General features: G+C 33.3%; 1 protein-coding gene across 4 annotated transcripts in view; it reads right to left on the bottom strand.

Annotated features, from left to right (window-relative positions):
• Nucleotides 1–15,388, bottom strand: part of CADM2 (cell adhesion molecule 2) — a 948,208-nt gene that overhangs the window by 70,036 nt on the left and 862,784 nt on the right. For 2 of the 4 annotated variants that reach the window (XM_032477423.1, XM_032477416.1), the window contains one exon: nt 243–362. The exons of 1 other annotated variant lie outside the window; for it this stretch is intronic. In XM_032477423.1, the coding sequence (XP_032333314.1) occupies nt 243–362 (120 nt within the window). Of the gene's footprint in view, nt 1–194; nt 363–15,388 lie in introns of all 4 variants that reach the window. One more of the 4 variants, XM_032477436.1, reaches the window with a different exon arrangement.

Here is a 15,388-nt window from a genome sequence, read left to right as displayed (position 1 = left end):
ATATATTTGTAATTTATATTCTGAAACATTTTCAAGAGTCATAAATGACACTAAGAAAAATGATAATGTACTATCTTGGCTCACATTTTAGTCCAATAACCCTAACTGATAGTAATTGGGGTGACTTAATTACTTCTTATAATTCAGTAAAATTGGATCTCAGTTCCTCGACCCTTTTTAAAAAACCCTTTAACGCTCCATTTAATGTGTTTTCCAGGCCGTAACAAAGAAGCATACTGTACCTCTTATGTTGCTGGTTGTTGCAGATGTGGTTGGGCTGGTTGTTATGGCTACAGTGGTTGTGACTGTTGCAGTGGTAAGGGAGGGGATGATAGTAGTGGGAGGCAAAGTGTTGGGAACATCTGGTGAGTGGAAAAAAACAAAATATAAAACAAAATCATATCATGCAAACAAAAGAGAAACACAAATGATTCAAATTATAAATACATACATCTTATTTAGGTTTCACTTTAACAGGCTTAAACAGATTATCAGGTACAAAGCTGGCTGTACCTCCCAGTTCTTGTCATTTTTTTGTTCACTTCTGTTTCTCCTGCTCCTACCCAAAGCAATAAGTTGGAGCAATGTCTGAGAACAAGCAGATTGTTTGCAATATTTAGAGTGAAATTTAAAATGACAAGAATTCATTTGTCTGCTGAGTCATTTAAAAAGTTTGACATGCAGTAGCAAAATACAGATAGATAAAACAAAAAATGACATGCTTTGTCAAAGAAGTAAACAAAGAAACAAAACAACAGAAAATAAACACAAATAACACCACCATATAAGATTAAAGGAATGTTAACGATGGATGAGTATATGCATGTTAAATGCTTTTTGATTTTTTTTTTAGGAAAACTTAATAAGAAATAGGATGAAAGCAATCTTTAGAAACAAACAAAAAGGAAGCCAATTGTTATTATTATTATTTTGCTTTTGCTTTTCTCACAAATGATGTTAATGTACGGCTTAGAGTCTTGCAATTCTTACCCTGGTTAGCTGGTAACGCCTTCTAACAATTTGGCAGTACCTAGGAGTCTTTAACAAGTATTGAGTCAACTAGCACGGAACTCAGTATTATGAAATGTTGAGGATTTATTTCATTTGGCATACCTAGGAGAGGTTACTGAACACAGATTTGAACCATAACATTCAATCCCTAATCCATAATTAGTCAAAGTTGCCAAAAGTTGACAGGAGATTTCAATACAGAGCACATAATAAACAGAAATGGGTTTCCTGCCTTTCACTCAAAACCAGCTGAAAATTTGAAGAGCAGCATAGAGAACACTGAAACAATATAGCCAGTGTCAAGCTACGAAAACCTCGGTAAAATCCTCAGAGTCAAATCTTGTCTCAAGTGGATGGGCATATAATTTACACAGTGAGGAAATTAGAGACAATTCACAAATTACCTGTAATTACTGTGCTGGGGTTTGATTTCACATGTTTGCCACACAACCCCTATATATTCAGAGTGCTTAACAGATTATTTTGCTATTAAAAGTCTTCCTGTCATTTTCTCAAAGTCTCTGAGTTACACCAAAATTTTTCTAGTCTTTCACTTCTGATAAATAGCCTTACTCATCCTTAGATTTTAACCTGCTAAATTCTCTACACTAGAGACATCAAACAACAGCATGTGTTATCTTTGGTACTGATGTTTACACCTGTTTTTCAACAGGGAAAATGTTTCCTGGCCAGTCAAATTAACAAAACAACCTTCTGAAAATCCAGTGGTGCTACATTAATCACTAGAGAAAATGGGTATTGCCTGGAGTGCGATCACCATGATCATAAAGTAGAACTGACTTTAACAACAGTGTAAATGAATAAACATGCTATATGTGCACATATGCTTCTTGTTTACTAATTTGTATAATATTGTCTTATTTTCATTGTAAGCTTTCCTAAATAGTTTCGGCAGGCTGGAGGTAAATAAAAAGCATTTTCTAAATTAAAAAGCATGTGTAATTTTAATTTTCATGCATATCTAACATAGAAAATAATGTATCCTTTATCTGTTAGCAAAATCATTTGACCATGAGGATCTCAAAATATATGTATTTAATTAACACCGAGGGAAATATCTTCCGGGTCTATCAAATATAAGAACATATAATTATATTAGTCCTGAAAAACTCCATGTAAAGAACTTGATATTACCAAGTCTATCACACTTTATAAAATATTAGATTATTTGCTCTCAAAGGGTGAGACTAAAATTCCATTGGATTTGAAAAGCAGTGTTTCAAAGTTAGCTATATCATTTGAGTCTTAACAACTGGAGTGAAAATGACAGATTTTACCATTTTAATTTAATTTTTTAGTTAGCAAAAAAAAACAAACGCATTGTTCGGATTTCTTTTCCTTATTCCCTATCAACCAAGATGGGTAACAATAAATTCTGATTTGTTTTGGAGAGTGTCTATATATTTTCAGGTACTATGAGCATTCTTATATAAACTAAACAGTATCCTTACTTCGTGTAATTGTGAAAATGCATGATTTATAGGTTTCCCCCCACCACAGCTAATATTCAAAGAACATAAAAACAATGGGTAGTTTTAGTAATTGTTAATCCACTTTAAGTGGACTTCCCTAGAGTCTTTTAAACTGTCCAGATAGATGAGATAACACCACCCATTATTGACTCAGAGTCTGGCTTCTGCTTAATTGCTCATCATTCTCTTTCATTCTTCCCCCTTGACTTCACATGTACCTAAAAACAAACTGGCTGAGAAGAATTTGATGGAAAGCACCTTGGTCAACATGACTATTAGGTCAAGCCAATGACCTATCAAATAAGAAATCTCTCTCAGTCACTGTTATATATATTTTAGTCACTAGTAACATTATTTCATCCTATGTGTTCTGAAACATCTTAAATATTTTCATTTTTGCAAAAATAGAGGATTTCTTCATTTTCTGCTTTTTCTTTTTAACCTACATGAATGTTCATGCAATTATTTCGACTCTATTGTGAAATTGCAAAGCTGAAATAATCTAAATACTCAACACCAGGAGATTGATCAAAATCAGCTACAATTCAACAATGTAAGATTAACTCAAATTGGTTGGAATGCTCAGAAAGACTAAGGAAATTATGTGGTACTTCTATCTAAACTTTCTACCTGCTCTGATTTTATTGGTGTTAGCCTCCCAACTTGGCAATTAATCTTTGAATGGAAGAACTCTGCCTACTTCATTGTTGTGTCACCTAGCACAGTTTAGAAGGTCAATAAATAATTATTAGATGAATTTGTTCACAGCATAATAAACATATAACATATTTTAGGGGGCCTAGAAAAGTCCGCTTTTTAAAAACAATTCCAGCAGGGTCAAGTAGTTAATACAGAACTAAAAGATTTAATTACTTCCGCTCAAAAAAATTCTTCTCTGTCTTTAATATATAGTTTTTATTTTCTGAAGGATATATTTTCAAGACCACAACTTACAACTTCCTTCAATAAATTTCCTTGCTAACAAAATGAATCTTTGCCTACACATCCTGCTACTTTGAAAGCTGTGTGAGCCTGACCTGAGATTCACATACTCTACATCTCCTTATGAACTCTCTCCATCTTGACCTGATTTAAGACTTTTTGAGAAAGGGTGTAAGGCCACGAGGGCTCACTAAGCAATTCTCACTGTGATCAGTGGTGAATGATCATGACAAATTTATGGGTTTTCTATTATTATCCCCATTTAATGGATGAGAGGACTCTGAGATAGCGTTTCCTTCTCTCAAAATTACACACACACATATAGTTGTATTTCAGAGAGTATTTCCTAAAGATAAGAGAGGTTCTTCCAACATTTCCATCTCAAGATCATTTATTTTATCTGCCTGGTTGTTAACTCTTAGTAAAACTCTGAGTTGTCTTCCTAAATCCAAACATCTATCTCTCTAGTTTCCAATTCTCCAAGCAAGTGGCAATATTTGGCATCATTCAACAATTATTTAAAAGGTCCTGGTTTGGTGCATTTGCTTATGGCCTTTTAGACAGTGGTTGTGACAATAGAGCTACATTTTCATAAGGAAATACGAAATTGGAAACACAAATAATCATTTGCTTCATTTTTGAGCATGTCTGGTACATTTTTAAAGCCATTATACTGTTAATACAAAGAATATACAATCAAATATAGTACAGGATATAAAATGTAGGTCATTTTTTCCCCTTCTAAGGCATACTCATTTTTATTTCTGAAGAATAAAAATACACTGATTTATATGCAGAAGAATTATACACATGCACACACACAAAATAAAAGTAACTTAATCCTGGTTCGACATTAATTTACTCAGTTCATAAAGCCAGATACTCTTCAGTCATATTAATATTTTAAGTAATTTTTTGAATATTACTAGTCAGTTCTAGAAGATTTTAATATATGCCTTACAGGTTAACACTCTGTTATTAAAGAATATTTAGATGGACACTAAGATAACTATAAATAAAAAAGAAAAATTAATGGTAAGCAACTTATTAAAATTCAGAATGATACCTATCTAATAGATAGGTCAATCAATTAACTATATAATATTTCATCTCTGATTCTATAATACAAAGATGGGCTCAATATTTTTATTGTCATTTTCCTTGGAGAATTGTTGATTTAATCAAATACTGTTGAATTTGCCTGACATAATGGCTAAAATAAGAATTTCAGCATTTATAATTTACAAAAGATATTAGCTGTATTATACAGCTTCTAGATGCTAAGGCATAAGTAATGAAGTTAGTCATTGATAAACTATGTGGTGGATAAAAAAAGGTATTTTGAGAAGTGAACAAAGTGAAGATAATTAGATTGAACTTATTTTAGATTATAATTTAAATAATATAAATTATTTAGATATATTTTAAATTCAAACAAGAGAAATTGCAATAAAATTCCTCAAAATCAAAATTTAAAACATACTTTAGTTAATAAGAAATTTGACTGCTATATAACAATTTCTTTCAAGTTGGTAAAAATTTTTATCACAATGTATACAAATACGTTACACCAATTTCTCTGAAACTGTGATTATATGTTTAACATCTTTCACTGGCAGACTAAGTCTTAGGTGACTACTTACCCACTGTATATTAAAACGGATAAGACTTGCTAAAATAGCTTCATGGTTTAAATAAGATATTAAAGTGAATTCATACAGGTCTATGATTCATTATCTAAAACTTTATAATTTTGGTGAAAACTATAGTAGCCATGGTAAAATCAGGGATTTCTTTTAAGGGAAAAATACGAGCATTTTTATTGATAGGAAACTGAGAAAAGTAAAGGTTCCAAGACGTGAAAATATTTGCTTATAGTTTTACCTACACATAAGGTTGAATTAGAATAAATTACAGTTTTCATTTTGCTTGTAACATATACAAAATGCCACTCTAATGTAAAAGGAAAATTCAGGAGTATTTCAGTAATGTCAGACAGAACCCCAAATCTAGTCAACTGCACAATTGCATAATAAATGCAGAGTCTAAGTAGGCTGCAAAAGTTATTCATGTGAATGAATGTTGCGTTACAAATATATGCAATGTAAATACTATGGGTTACTTCTGTAAGAACCTATTCACTTGCAGAAACACAATTTCAGCTCACACAACAAAGTCATTGAATCAGGAAACTAAAATTTTTGTTCAGGGACCATGGCTAAACTTTGTTTTGATAAATTCATCAGTCCACCCTCTCTCCTGCTTAAAACCCAGATGACTGTGATATGAACTCCAATCTGTACCCATCATTGTCTTGAGACATCTCAATGTTAAGGTTTTCTGGAAAAGCAGGGGCTAGAGTTCCCTAGAGCACATATGTCTAACTCCTTGTCTTTATTGCTTATAGTGCCAGGTTAACATAAACAAAAAAGCCAAAGCCCAGCACCCAAGATTTCTGCCCTGACACAAACGTTTTCCCTAAGTTTTAGACTCAGCTCTTTCTGTTCTCTTTGCTGCCATGTTCTCAGAGCCACAACCTGATTCACAACAATAATTTTCCCTTTCTTGTCCATCTTTCAAGTCCAGTTTAAACATAATCTTACTTGTAAAGCAACCCCCAATTCTACACAGTTAACATCTTTCACCAAATGCTTTTAAGCACTGCGTACACACCTCTACACATGTTTATTATTTATCACCATGACATGGTATTTATGTACCTATCTCTCCAATTAAACTATTAGCTCAATCTTTATAAATCAACATGTCTTTGTTTTTTAACATGTCATTTTGCCTTGGGACAAGTTTACTCTGACCCAGTCTCTCAGTATTGTCTAGTCTCATCTTAGAATAGCTTTCCTTTTCTTGATGCACCTAGTAGAATGCTACTCTCAAGTTTCTGCCTGATTCCTGTCTGTTCTGGGAAGACTTGACCAAATAAATCCCAGCTGACTTCCCTTCCCTGAATCCTTTAGATGCTTTCTGAGTTTATCTACGGCTTCCCTCATTTTGTTACCAATACCACTCTCCCATGACGATGATGATTACATTCATGACACACTACTCTGAACATACCCAGAGCTAAGTGCCTCTCACTAGCTCCACATCTCTCTTGCTCCCTACCTCAGTGGAGAAAACCTATCAAAATACATTGCAGCACTATGGTAACATTTTAAAATTTTATCTAATTTACATAAACAATTAACACACTTGACTATTCTAACTCTTATTAATAATAAAGCTCACAGCAAACAGAATACATATAAAACCTCTTCATGAAATTAATGCTTGAAAATTGGGAAGTTGTAACATTCACTTGGCACACAAGTCCATGATATATATATATATATATATATATATATATATATATATATATATATATATATATTTCATTTTTTTCATGAACTAACAAGATGATAAGATAACAGAGAATAGACTCCATGGTATACTTCTGTGCTTCCTCAGGGTATCTAGCTCTACGCTTTGTATTTGACTGGTGCTTTATAAATAATACATCTTTTGGTGGTAAAAGCAATGTTGTCAGTAGATTATGGTATAATTTTTAATAACATGAACCAGTAATTGAGCCTTAGATATGGTAAACCTCTGCAAAAAACTGTCCCTCCCTCCTCCTTTTACATGTATGAAATAATTTTCAGGGATTCCTGATAACAGTCTTCAAATCTAAATGATTATTTAAAAAATAAAAATGAAGCACACTGAAAAATCTTATATTCTGAATGCAGACTTTCAGTATTATTAAAAGTGTTAGAGCTCTAAATCATAACTCCCAATTCAAAATAACAGAAAAAGGGCCCCTTTTTTCACATTCTAATGAAAGAATTCAAAAAATGCAACCGTATTTTGTTATTGGAGCTTATTAGAGCACAACAGATCCTGTATAACCTTGTCAAAATAAAATCAGTTCCAACAAGCGCTGTATACAATAAATTGAAGAGTGGTACAGCACCTTTTCCCCAATAACGAGCTTTTCAGGTTAAAGGTATGTTCTGTTCTCTACAAATGCAGTGTACAATAATTTCTAACTTGTCAACCTGTTTTGTTTTGTGGCAGCTTCTCTTTTTAAAAATGGCATTCTGGCCCATTCAGAATGGATTTTCAAAGCAAAATTAAGTCTAAAGAGTCCCAAAGCCCAAGTTGCTTATTTCTCTCCAAGGACCAGTATTCAACAGCAAGAAAAACTGCTACCATTTAGCCTGGACTCCATATGTCTACTTCCTTTCTGCTTCGTATCACTTACTCCCCCAGGGGGGACCCAGGGTAATCAAGAGTGAATCCAAACCAAGGATTATTAGTGGAGATACAGAAGGGTCAGAACTCAACGTGTACAAGAAGTATTAAGGCAAGAAGTGTCTTTTTGATAGAAGCTATTCATATTTCTTAATTTAAAAAAATAATAGGGCATCTTCAACCTTACTGATAATTGCACTGCCATAGGAAGCAATTGTAAGAGGAAAAGTTTACTGTATTTGCTTTTTTGCCTGTGCAGAGAAGAACGTTTATCTGTTCCCATTATGGTCAGCTACCTGTAGCAGCCTATTTGGATTATAGCATAAGAATGGATAACAGCACCAAGGCTCTTACTCAAATGACAACCACCAGGTTGACAAGGCCTCAGCTCGCCAGAGCATGCCTCCTCCTCCAGAGCCCTATGAGAACCTCATCTGCTTCATAAAAAAGAGCCCTTTTAAAAATTAGATTTGAATGAATCCCTTTTCATTCCTCTGATAGCTTCCACTGGCTTCACATACTAAATGGAATCTTTATACAATATAAAAAAAAAGCTGTTCTTGAAAAATGAAAAATGAAAAGTACTGCAATTTTAAACTGTAGGCGGTAACCAACAGTCCTATGTAATTACAAAAAAAGTTTATGAATAAAACCAGTCTGTTATTTGAAAAAAAAAAAAACTGTGTTTTTTTTTTTTCTTTTAAAATCCTCTTTTCCACTCCAAACTGACAATGTAAAGTGAAATTTAAAGTAGGGGAAAAACATGCCTTTGATGTAGGGGATTCTACATTATTTAGCTCCTCCTACTTTCATTCTGGAAGCTCCTTCCTAAAAGTAATTTAACAAAAAGGAAACCAGATGATTTGATCTAATACTTTAACTTCTGTAAGGATTTCAGTTTCCTTTGGGAGACTATCATTGTCACTCATTAAACGAAAACCTTAAATCAAAGATAAATATACACAAGAGGAAGTCTGATGAGTAGAAAAACACTGATTGAGAAATCTGGATGTTTGGATTTTTCATCTAGGTTCTGTGATTAAATAGATGAGAGACATTTTGCCTATAATTTAATCCCTATGTATCTATGCTTCTTCATCTAAAACACTGAGTTTAGACCTGGTCATTTATACAATCTTTTTGGACCAGCTTCTTTATCAGTGATGGATTACAGTTGATCTTCTAAAAGCAAAACATCTTCACTCAAAGAAATTAGTAAATGTAAAAAAATTTACATAACTTCAGAAGATTCATACAGTCCCTAAAGGTGTTGGTTCAGATTTAAAAATGCAATAAAGTAAGCTTATATGGTAACTTATAACTGTAAATTATGTATCTCTCCCAACTTCAAGATAATCTCATGTGCACTTGGAAAAAATTAATGGTAATATGAATGTGATAATAAGAAATGCTAATGTCAGTGAACTTTTTAGGGGACAAAAATCACTCTTCTCATCAAGTCACCCTTATTTAAATATGTCATGCTATGATTCAAACCTCTCTTAAACTTTCTCTGCTTGATCTTATTTTTTTTCCAATGTTTATTTTCCATTGTGCAAAATAGCTGCTTAACATACACGTTATATATTTATATTGTTATATAGACTTCTCATCAGGGAACTTAGATTTATTTCTCGCTTTAACTTGATTTCTCCTCATATTTAATACACAAATTCCATAAATGAGTAACACTGGGATATGGAATCCTGAACTGAATATCCTTAGGGCTTAACTAAGTTGTACTACTATCCTATATTACAAACATGTATAAGTTGAAAAATGCTGCCACTAAATTGGAAGTTATGACACAGCACTAATTTTAGTGAATTCTAGTTTTCACATACATGTTTGTTGTCTGACAATTTTTAAATGTAGTAATTGCATCCAAATATAATATTTAACATTGTAATATAAAAGCTTATTTAATGAAAATTAAATGAGAATGTGAGAATGATTCAAAAAAATTATAAACTTACTATTCCATAGCTTAACAAAACCAACGAGGGCTATCTACAGATACTTTTATGTATGCATATTAATAAATAGAGACTCTTTGATGCACCATGGCAGATAATCCCTAATAAACACTAAGAATAATGTTAAGTCGAATTGTGAAAAATACCTATTGAGTTCCACTTTCCATATTCCCTCCTATCACCGGTATCCCTGGAGTTCAGAGTTCTCACAAAAAGCAAGATCTTTCTTAACCTTAGAAAAGCTTATTTAATAAACTGACTCCCACATGGAATTTACTGTTACAAATTGATAACCTTCCCCAAATTATTTACTTTTAAAATATAGGTTCAACAAAGAAGCGAACATTTCGACAAAGTAATATATTTCTAATTATGGAATTTCATATTCTCCTGGCTATGTCTCCTGGATTATTACAATTAGTGAGAGGACCTTGAAACCTCTGTGAAATTGCATCACGGCGAAACATATGAGTGAAAACACCTCACTGGTATATTTTTACTAAAAAGCCCAGGCACAGTTGAGAGTATTTATTTATTTATTATAGGAACTACAGTGCATGGCCTACCACTTTATATATAGTAGCTACTCAAGAAAGATTTCCTGAAATGGTAAACTATTAGATAGTATAGCATTGGGATGTGAATTTTCAGGCCATGCCTCAAAGAAGTTTTATATATGCTGGGTTTGGTAAGCTAGGGTAATAAGGATTTGGGTTTTATAGTAAGTGTGATGAAATGCCTTTGGATAAATTTAAATTGGGGAAGATATGAAGTAATATGTATTAAAAATATTTATATATTGCAACTGTGTGGAGAAGTGGAAGCAGGGAAGCCACTGGACAATGTTTCAATAGTCTAGGCTAGAGAAGATGGTGGAAAGAAGCAGTCATTCTGGGAAAATGGTTTGGAAATAGTGTTGGCAGAACTTACTGATGAATTGGAGAGAGAAGGGCAGAGCAGAATCAAGGATATTTCCCAGACTCCAGAATAAGCATGTGATGTTGCTACAATGTGTGTAAAAACTACATTGTAAGAAGCTACAGAGCAGGTTTTATATAAAATCTGGTTAAGCATGCCTTTGTTTCTAAAAAGGAATGCCAATATTTCCCCCATGGACCACTGAATATTGCTTTAATTCTCTAATGAATGAATGCATATATACTTGGGTAGAAGAGCTTTGTGCATTTTGTAAAATCATAATCTAACCTTTTTAGCACATAAAAAAATTCAGAAAATCTAAGTGCCATGCGTATAATCCTCATGTTTCATTTATCTTTCTGTAATTGATAGAAAAGATCATATATAAATAGTGCAAGAAAAAATGTTTTAAATGTTGGACTTGCTGGATGATAGAGTCTTTCTGCCCTTCGGGCAGGAATGAGGGTTTTCCTCATGGACATTTCAGTTAGTGGTCCATCTAGGTAGGATAGAAACATTTATTTCTGAGTGGTATCTGAATTTTTGCCCTGAAAGTTGAAACTGTATCCACTTTATGCTCGTCTTAGAGAAATGAAATGAAGTGTCAACTCCATGTTGAGTATGTCTGCACACATCCCCTTTCAAAATATTTTGTAACGAAAGCAGTGCTCCTGTCTTCACTATTTGATCCCATCCCACTTCCCTCTGCAGAGTGCAACAGCATATTCATCCAGTCAGAGGTACGCCTTTCCTGCAGGCATCACAGCTCTCCCTGCTTATTCATGTCCAGAAATGCTCTATTTTATCTCTGCGATTAAAGAAAGTACTGTTTTAAGACTCATCCAACTAGTGTACTGTCTGGAAACTCTCAACCAGAGATGAGAGCAGCAACCACAGGGCTCTTCCCTTAGTGTGATGTTTGTTGTTCCATATGGATATTTTTTCTGTCCTTTTCTTCCTACACCGTATATTTTTCCATCTCTGCTTCTAAAGAGAGCATCTCCAAAGGAAAAATGCTCATTATGAGCATACAGAATTAATTTACCAACTGGTAGGTCTGTTTCTATGTGAGGAAACAGATTTTAGCTGAATCTCTTTTTAATGTTTGCTAGGCTGTACATCTGTCCGTAATCCAGGTTTCTCTTTCCCACCTCCCACCACTTATCTGAGCTCCAAGATTCACTCTCTTACCTCCATCCTGACTGTATCACCTTTCCTAACAGTACAACTAAGCAAAAAAAGAAATTCATGTAGACTCTCAATATTTCTAAATGTTTCATTGCTGGGTAATTGTAATAGTAAATGTAGGTGTGATTGCCAACCTTTTAGTCTAGCTACACATTTACTATGAAGCACAGAAGTACATTTTTCATTTTAATTGATGAGAGTTCTCATTAGCTTTCAAATCACTGATAACCATAAGATGAGTATGTAAACTAGATACTCTGAGACTAGGATAGTATGTATCATAATCATATTTGCTTAGTTCCAGAGTAAGACAAATTTAAAAACCAATTTAGGATATTATTTTATGATATTCCTCACCTGCTTCATAACTATTATGGCATTCACCTGTATTTATATTGATTATTTTGTTAACTTTAGGGTCCGTACTAATAACCATAAAGCAACTGAATTTGTATCTTGCACATTAGTTAAATATTTGAAAGAAATGAGATGGTTTAGAAATGTTTGTTAAAGTGAAAGAAAGGCTACCTTCTATGACTCAGTTTGCTTCTCTCCCATGGTAAGCAAATCAACTGAAAGAGGGAATCAGTATCTGGGATGGAAAGTGAATCTGCCTTTACCTATAGTGTCTGAAAGAGACAGATGTCTAAATGAATGCACCACAGAACTCGGAAGGTTGGTTTGATGCAGCAGTCTGTAACATCCTGCTGTACAACTTTCTGTCTCTGTTTATTTTTGACATTTATTATCAACAATAAAAGCAGAGTGAAATGAAAGTAGCAGTTGTATCGATTTTTTTTAAGCTGGAAAGGCATATTTAATAACTTGATACCTTTCACTAAACTGGAGTCTCTCTTACTATAAAAATTAAAAATCTGAAACACCCTTTTTATAATTGTTCTTTACTAGCTAACAATAAAATGGCATGGATCCTATTCTATATATGTGTTATTTCTGAGGTAAATTATCCTAGTAACAAACAAATAAAAAGCAACATCACATTTTTCATCAGTATTCATTTCAATGGATACATGAACAAATCAAGCCAACCATGGCTGTCAAGTGGTATTTCAGGGATACAAAGTCAGCAACTGTCAGTAAACTGACTGGCATTGCATGAACATGTTTTTTATCCTATTTCACTTTCTACTATGATAATAATACTACTTATAGAGAATTTTACTTGTTTTTGTATGGCTATAATGATGAACTTTGCTAGGAAAGCAGAATATGTACACATAAAGTGAAAATGTGGAAAAAGTGCACAGTAGATAATTTTATTCAAAATAAGAAGAGCAAGATTTAAAATAATGAAGTAATGAATTGTTGTAAAATCTTATTTACATAAGTTGAAAAACTATGAAGTAATGGAATAAAAGTAGTGGCGAAACAGTTACAAATTTCATGGAAGGGTTACTATGTTAATAGGAAAAGTAAATTTGAAGAGTGATGGAGGAGTATCTTGAAAAACTTTCTGGAATAGTGCATCTGAACTCTGCCATGACTGTCTGAGACAAGCCTGAGGTGGGTGCTAAGTGCAGTGGGTTTTCTTATGATCTGGACCTGCTGTTAGTGTAGAAGAAAAAATGTTATTATTATTATTTTTTACTTGTATTACTGTATTTCTTCCTGAATCCTGGTGGGGGGGGGGATTTTGAGACTTGAGATGATACTAAAGAGTTCCAGCATCTCTGTCCATCTTCCATCTGTATATTGAGGCGAGGCTGTGAATTTCTCCAGCATGAGTATAAAGGGAGGTAAAAGCCATCGGGATAGTTGAGGAAGAAGTTTAGGAGTTGAGGGGATGTAATAATTTGGTTTTTCCCTCTTTATAGATATTCTTTCAAAATTTCCCACATACTATATGCTTCTGATGCTTTCAAAATAGTATTTTTTAATCCATGGATGACACATAAACATAAAATCTTGAATTATTTCAAACCACAAAATAAGATTAGTCTCAAGTCATCTGTAATTCTCTGAAGCAATTTCTTGTGTGATAAATAGGTATCTTCTATGATCTCTATACTAAAAGATGCAAATATGGGTAGTCTTTCTTTGGGGAGAAGGTATTTTACCCAAACTCTCTGAACTAGATGTTTCATCAGAGAAACAAGAGTGATTATAACTTTTACTATGTTCTCTCTGTATTGCTAATTTGCTACACTGTTGAATTTTTAAGAGTTTCTCTAATGCTTAATTAACAAGAATTTAGAATTTTCTCATTCTTCAATAGGAATAACCTAATTTACGATCTGGGTACCATTCAGGAAAGACTATGGGTAGTAAATTGTATGCAACTCTTAGCTAAATATTATACCAGAGCACTGGACTGAGACTGCCTTAGATATCGTAAGACTACTAGTAATATTATAATAATGATACTCTGACTTATTGCATGTCTGTGTACCTGGCACTGGTGGGTGCTTCCATTTATAATGTATGCCATTTGTTTATGAATAATCTAGCAGTACTGGTTTATTTTAACTTTTTTTAATTCCAGACACTTGGACCATGTTGTCACAAAATCTGAACATCTACATCATTGTATATCCATCTTCTCATAACTATTCTATTTTTATATTACAATTACTCAAATGCTTATCTTCCATGTTTAAACTTCTTGAGTGCTAATCATCTTTGCTCCTACAGTGCCTTTGCACTCCATGAATAAGTGCTAAATATTTATTTGGTGAATGAATATTTCTCTTGACCTGAGTTCTCCAAAAAGTAAAAGCAGCAATGGAATAGCATATTTCAAAACCACTAATATGGAAGTAATTAGCATTCTAAATAAATAAATAAATAGCAAATACCAATAACAGCATGCAAATAACTTCAATATTTTTATACAGAAACAAAAAAACTCAAAGCTACTGTGCTGACAGGAATTCATAGCATAACTATGGCTACCAATTTAGCAGATTAATTTTTCCATTGCTGAACTTGTTAATGAAAAATGAGCTTCTTTCCTAATAGACTCTCCACAGTGCAAATATTTCAAAAGTATAATGCTTTATCTTAGAGGCAGTTGTATGCTGAGTTTCGTTAGGCCTTTCATTGAGGGTGAGTTTCAGACTAGCAGTTTCAAATTACCGTCTGTAGTTCTAAGGCTGAAATTTGCAAAGGTGTAATTAGGAGGGGGGAAAAAACCCTCCAGTGTCCATAACACAAAATGTCAGTGCTGTTAACAATTAAATGTGATAACATTTAAATAATGCACTTTCATTGACACCCAAAGAATAAAATCTAACCATTAGGATGCCATCTAGATAACAGATGATTTCACAGCAAAGTGCTCAGACCTCCATCAAGTTAAGAATCAATAGGACCTAGGTAACTGTGGTGGAGTCAAAGACACGGTCTCAGCTCATGAAAGGCCCTTCTGTGCTGGAGCTTCATTAAATTATCACAGCTAATGTAAAATCAAACTTGGTGTACAAGATAAAAGGGTAAAGTTCTCACAAATGATCACTTATCACTCCATTCTGAAATGCATACAGCATTCATTATAGATAGGAATGCCACTCAAATTTCATCATTTAGTCAGGTTTTGAAACAGCCAAACCATTAACAGAAGAGGACCTTTTTATGTTTATACAGCCAGTG

The sequence above is a fragment of the Camelus ferus genome, chromosome 1 (assembly GCF_009834535.1).
Source record: "Camelus ferus isolate YT-003-E chromosome 1, BCGSAC_Cfer_1.0, whole genome shotgun sequence".
Taxonomy (NCBI): Eukaryota; Metazoa; Chordata; class Mammalia; order Artiodactyla; family Camelidae; genus Camelus; species Camelus ferus.
Note: the sequence above shows the minus strand (reverse complement) of the source record. Positions and strands in the feature narration are given on the sequence as shown.